Source organism: Sceloporus undulatus, chromosome 2, assembly GCF_019175285.1.
Source record: "Sceloporus undulatus isolate JIND9_A2432 ecotype Alabama chromosome 2, SceUnd_v1.1, whole genome shotgun sequence".
In the NCBI taxonomy this organism is placed as follows: domain Eukaryota; kingdom Metazoa; phylum Chordata; class Lepidosauria; order Squamata; family Phrynosomatidae; genus Sceloporus; species Sceloporus undulatus.
Genome location: NC_056523.1, coordinates 181,635,166 through 181,640,661, shown reverse-complemented (window position 1 = coordinate 181,640,661; position 5,496 = coordinate 181,635,166). Strand labels below are relative to the sequence as shown.

The 5,496-nt window shown below is 53.5% G+C and overlaps 1 protein-coding gene across 1 annotated transcript in view; it reads left to right on the top strand.

Annotated features, from left to right (window-relative positions):
• The first annotated feature begins 2,272 nt into the window (after positions 1 to 2,272).
• ITGA5 (integrin subunit alpha 5) overlaps positions 2,273 to 5,496 on the top strand; it is a 96,213-nt gene continuing 92,989 nt past the window's right edge. Inside the window, 1 exon segment of the mRNA XM_042449767.1 lies at positions 2,273 to 2,571. Within this exon segment, the coding sequence (XP_042305701.1) occupies positions 2,393 to 2,571 (179 nt within the window). The 5' untranslated portion in view covers positions 2,273 to 2,392.

Genomic DNA, 5,496 nt, shown 5'->3' with positions numbered 1-5,496 from the left:
ATCATCATCATCATCATCATCATCATCATCATCATCATCATCATCATCATTATTGATGCTGTTGTGTGCCTTCAAGTTGTTTCTGACTTATGGCGACCCTATCATGGGGTCTTATTGGCAAGATCTGTTCAGAGGAGGCTTGCCATTGCCATCTTCTGGAGCTGAGAATGTGTGACTTGCCCAAGATCACCCAATGGATTTTTATACTGAAACGGGGAATTGAACTGTTATCTCCAGAGTCATAGTCCAACCCTCAAACCACTAAGTAAGCTGGATCTCATCGTTATTATTATGCTTATTTAAAATTCTGCTCCTTGAAGGCCCCAAACCCACTTCAGCTGGAGGAAAGTCCCTTCTCTCCGAGGTCCTGCTGGGAACCAATTCCAAACCAGCCCTTTTGCCCCCAGATTGCTTAGAAGGAAGGAAAACCCTGGTGTGACCTCACCAGCTCAAAGGAGAAGTTGGCCGCTGTTTTCCAAATGAAGTCATTCTTAATACAAAACATACACATGTCCTATCTCAAAAACCACGTTGGGGCTTCCCTTTGTAAAAATATATCTCGCTAACTCCACGCCCGGTGTAGTGGTTTGAGTGCTGGACTACAACGCTGGAGTCCAGGGTTCGATTCCCCACTCAGCCATGGAAACTCCACAAGCCCTTGGGCAAGTCCCACTCTCTCAGCCTCAGAGGAAGGCAATGGCAAACCCCCTTCTGAACAAATTTGATGGTGAGTTTCTGCATGGACTGGATGGTCCTTGTGGTCTCTTCTATGATTCTATGATTCAAAGCTTGCTGAGAAAAATGCTGAGATTTTCCCCTTAGGGTCCCCATATGTCAGAAATGGCTTGAAGGCAGACAGACACAAGGACCATCCTTATCCCTGTGCTGAAGATCTTCATGGGCTGGGAAAGGAAAACCAGGAAGACTGATGGTTGTTGTGCCTCTTGATGCTGTTTCTAGCCCCTTGGTAAAATCTCTCATTTTGCTTTTCACTTTGAATTTATTTGGGGGAAGCTGGAGACATGAGGGTTCAACTTCCAGCTTGGCGATGGAGACCCACTGGGTGGCTTTGGGCAAGTCACACTCTCTCAGCCTCAGAAGGCAACACTGGTGGCAAACCCTCCTCTGAAGAAACTTGCCAAGAAAACCCCAGGATAGGTGTGCCTTAAGGTCGCCATAAGTCGGAAAGGACCTGAAGGCACACAACAACAATGTATTTTCCCCCACTTCCTGGAGGAGTCCATCCACACTGGAGAAATAATCTGGTTCAACACTGCTTTAACTGCCATGGTTCAGTGCTATGGAATTTATAGATGGTTGTCAAAGACACAATTCTAGGACTCTTTAATTCTCCCTCCATTTCAGACGGCTTCATTTATTTGACTGATATCACTCAGTGATGCCTTTGGGTTTAGGAATCCCTGTCTCAGGCTGCGTCTGCATTCCAGAGATAAAGCAGCTTGGCACCACTCCAAGTGCCATGGCTCAAGGCTATCAGATGCTGGGAGTTGTAGTTTTGTGAGCTCTTTAGCCTTCTTTGTCAGAGAGCTCTGGTGCCCCAAAGGACTACAAACTCCAGGCTTCCATGGGATGGAGGCACAATATAGGTTGCAGCCATAGCTTCTGCAAAAGACTGTGGTTCTCAACCTTTGGTCTTCTAGATTTGGGAGACTTCAACTCCCAGAATTCCCGAACAATGAGCAGACTGACTGGGGCCTCTGGGAATGGAAGTCCAAAAGGCCCAAAGGTTGAGAGCCACAGTGAGCCATCATGCCCAGCTTGGGCCCTCTTGGACTTTATGCAGTGGTCCCCAACCTGTGCTCTTGAAGGGCTTTTGGGACTCCAGCTCCCAGAATCCCAGACTATGGGCCAACATGGCCGAGGCCTCTGGGAACTGAAGTCCCAAATCTCTTAAAGGGCAGGCTTTGGGGCCTCTGGGCTGCAGGCATCCCCATCTGAGAGGAGGTTTGTGCTAGTTTTGTGTAGTTTTGAGAAAGTTGTCCCAGCCAAAAAAGAACTCCAGGACTCCATCGCCTTGAGCCCACGAGGCAGTTAAAGCGGTGTGGAACCGGATTATGTCTCCAGTGTGGATGCAGGCTTGATAACTTTCCTGCTGGCTTCCCTCCCTCTCCTCTCCTCTCCTCCCAAAGTCCCGGGGCTAGTGGCGGCTGAAGGGGAGCCCTGCTCCGCTCCTCCTTTGTAGTGACTCATGATCCCGGAGCCAGCCCGAGAGGAGGAGGGACGGCCGGTGGGTGGGCGTCCGAGGAGGAGGACGAGGGGACTCCGGGCTCCTCCTCCTCCTGCGAGGAGCCAAGGAAGGAGCCCCGAAGCCCGGCCGGGACACTCCTCTCCAGCCTGCCTGCCTTCCTTCTCGATCCCCTGCTGCCCAGCCATGCTTCCTGGGCTGCTCGGCGCCTCCTGTCCGCTGCTGCTGCTGCTGCTGCTGCTCTTCTCCTCCCTGGGAGCCCTCCGGGGCTTCAACCTGGAGGCCCAGGCGCCCAGCCTCCTCCGCGGACCCCCGGGCAGCCTCTTCGGCTTCGCCGTGGACTTCTACCTCCCCCAGGAGCAGAGGTCAGCCCCGGGGATATCATGGAGGGAGGAGGGGAAGAGAAGACAGCCCTTGCCCATAGAGGACCATTGGAGAAGACTGGCCCTTGGGAATGGGCAGCTATTCCCCAATGCTGACTCTCTGTGGGCAAGGATTCTCTAATGGCTCTCTTTGGGCAAGTGATCCCCCAGGTATCCCTATGCAGAAGGAATCCCCATGACTCTCTATGGGCAAGGATCACTGTCTCTCTCGGGCAAGTAGTGCTGTCCTTTGTTTTATAGCAGGTCCCGTCGATGGGGGACTGGGCTGGGATGCAAGCGGGGCACTGGGACCCTTTGGCCTCTCTCTCCTTGTTTCCCTCTGCCCTCCTCCACTTCTGGGGGGGCTCGGGTCAGATGGTGGTGTGGAAGAGGATCGGTGGGCTTTGGGATGGGGGCAGGGGGGGCTTTCGCCTTTGGCATGGATAGGAAAAGAACAGCCTCCCTATTTCCTTCCCTCTCCCCCCCCCCCATTTGTAAGGACACGTTTCCTCTGCCCCCTCTTTGTGGGAGACTTGGGTGGGATGAGTGGGAGAGGATCAGTGGGGCACTTTGGCCCCTGTGACCCCCTTGTTTAATTCGGGGGTGCATATTTACTTTACTGTAGAGCATAGGAATGATCCCCCTCTTGCCCAATCCATGGGATCCTTGAGGGGGATGGGGGGAGTGGGGCTGGAAGCGGATGACTGGGGCCCTTTCTGGCCTGAGGGGAGGGGGCGGGAAGGAGGAGCAGCTTTCCTCTCCTCCTCCGCCATTGATGGGGGGATCTAGTTGGATGAGGGGGGTGGAATCAGATTTGGGGTGAGGGAAGTATGTGGGGGGGGCTGGGGGGCAGGCCCCTCTTCCTTTTCTCTCCCCATCGATGGGGGCCTTAGCGGATCCGGGGGGGGCTGGGCCCTTTTCTGTTGCGTGGAAGCGGGAGCAGCCCCCCCAACTTTTCCGGGGGGGTTAGGAGCGGATCATGGGGAGGGGCAACACTTGGCTCCACTTTTAGCCTTGGAGGGCGATGATGGGGCTGAGGAAGGCTCCCTCTCCCTTCTTCGCAAAGCTCCCTCCCCGGCTCCCCTGCCCCCGATAAGTGCTTGCAGACCCACGACCCCCCCCCTTTTCCGCCTCCAGCCCCTCTTCCTCGGGACCCCCGGGATCCACAAGGCTCCGGCTCTGCCAGGGATGGGACCCCCTCTTCCTCCCCCCGCCTCCCCCCTGGAAGGGTTTTCCGCGGGGCTCCCCCTCCTTCTCTGCTGCCCACCGCCCCCTTCTCCTTCTCCTTCTCCCTCCTTTCCTCTCCCTCCTGCCGAGCTGGGAAGCAAGCATTTCCTGTAATCGGAGCCCAGGCTCTTGTTGGAGGGGCTGGAAATTTGGGGGAGAGAGAGAGAGAGAGAGAAAGGAAAGAAAGAAAGAGGGGATCGTGCGAGGACTGAGAGAGAAAGAAAGAAAGAAAGAAAGAGCAGGGAATCTCTCGCCAATGTTATCATGGGAGTTTCCTCCAGGAAAAGTGGAGGCAGACCCATAGAGAGGGAGGCGATCAGATCTCCTTCCCCCGGCGTCCTCCTTTTCCAGGACCTGTCCTCCATTCCAGCCTTCTGCCCAGGAGGAATGCCCAAAGGTCCTCCCTTTAGAGCATGGCTAAGAAGCATGAGTCTTTCTTTACAGGAGTGTTTTCAGCTTTGATTTGGTCACGTCCTCCATTTTCTGGAGTGTCCTCCATTTTAGAGTGCCTTGTCCTCCTTGGCAGTTGGGACATCTGCTCACCCTGCCTTCAGGTGTGCCTTTGCAGAGAGAGTTTGGCCAAGGCCATCCCACTCCTTATTTTCCCCCTCCCGCTCCTGTCGTGGAGGATTTTATTTCTGGAGGGCAGGAAGAATCTGGCCCAAGGTTGGGACCAAGGCTCCCCTCCTGGGATCTTTTCTCCCTCCTGGTTGGGATGCGCTGGACCAAGGGGCCTAATGTGAAACATCTCGGATCCACCTTCATCTTCTCTTGGTGGTGGCCCTTGGACCAGGGTGATCAGATGTCCTACATTTCAGCCTTCCATCCAGGAGGCATTCCAAAAGGTCCTCCATTTTGAGCATCACTAAGAAGCATGAGTACGTGGAGAGATCTTGCAGCACCTTTGAGACTCACTGGAAGAAAGAAATTGGCGCTTTCGTAGACTTCAGTCTACTTCCTCAGATTTGGAGGGAGTAGACTGAACAGCATCTGAGGAAGTAGACTGAAGTGGTATTTTTTTTGTACATGCCCCTCCTAATGTGCCAATTCAGGCTTGAAACTTAAAAAGTAGCAGCTGTAACAGTCTGGCGGTGCTGAGCATGATGGATTTGGAAGAGATGATAAGCATCCCGGACTTTTTCAGTTTCTACATGTGAAGTTTACATGGGGGGTAGGCGAGGGGAAATCATTCCCCCACATGGGCTGGCAACCATGTGCTCCTCCAGATGTTGTCAGGTGCCAACTACCATCATTCTTCTCCATGGACTATCCTGGCTTGGGCTACTGGGATTTGCATCCCAGCAACATCTGCAGGCCTGCAGGATTTCCCACTGGTTGTTTAAAGTTCCTCGGAGGAATAGGCAGGAACCCAGTGCTAGGGCCTTTGGGGTCCTTTGACTTGTGGTTTGTCCCTGACAGAATATGGAAGAAATGACACCCCTCTCAATTGCCCTGAGTCTGTCTGGACTTTAAGTTCCATGATAACTAGGGATGGTGAGATATGTAAGTTTAAGGAAAGGAGAGAACAGCAACTCTAGGTGGAGCAATCCCCCCTCTTGGCCTCAAATCTCTTTGACTATGTGAAGTCGAAGGCTTTCATGGCCGGCATCCATATTTTTTTGTGGGTTTTTCGGGCTGTGTGGCCATGTTCTAGTTTCTTCCTGACATTTCGCCAGCATCTGTGGCTGGCATCTTCAGAGA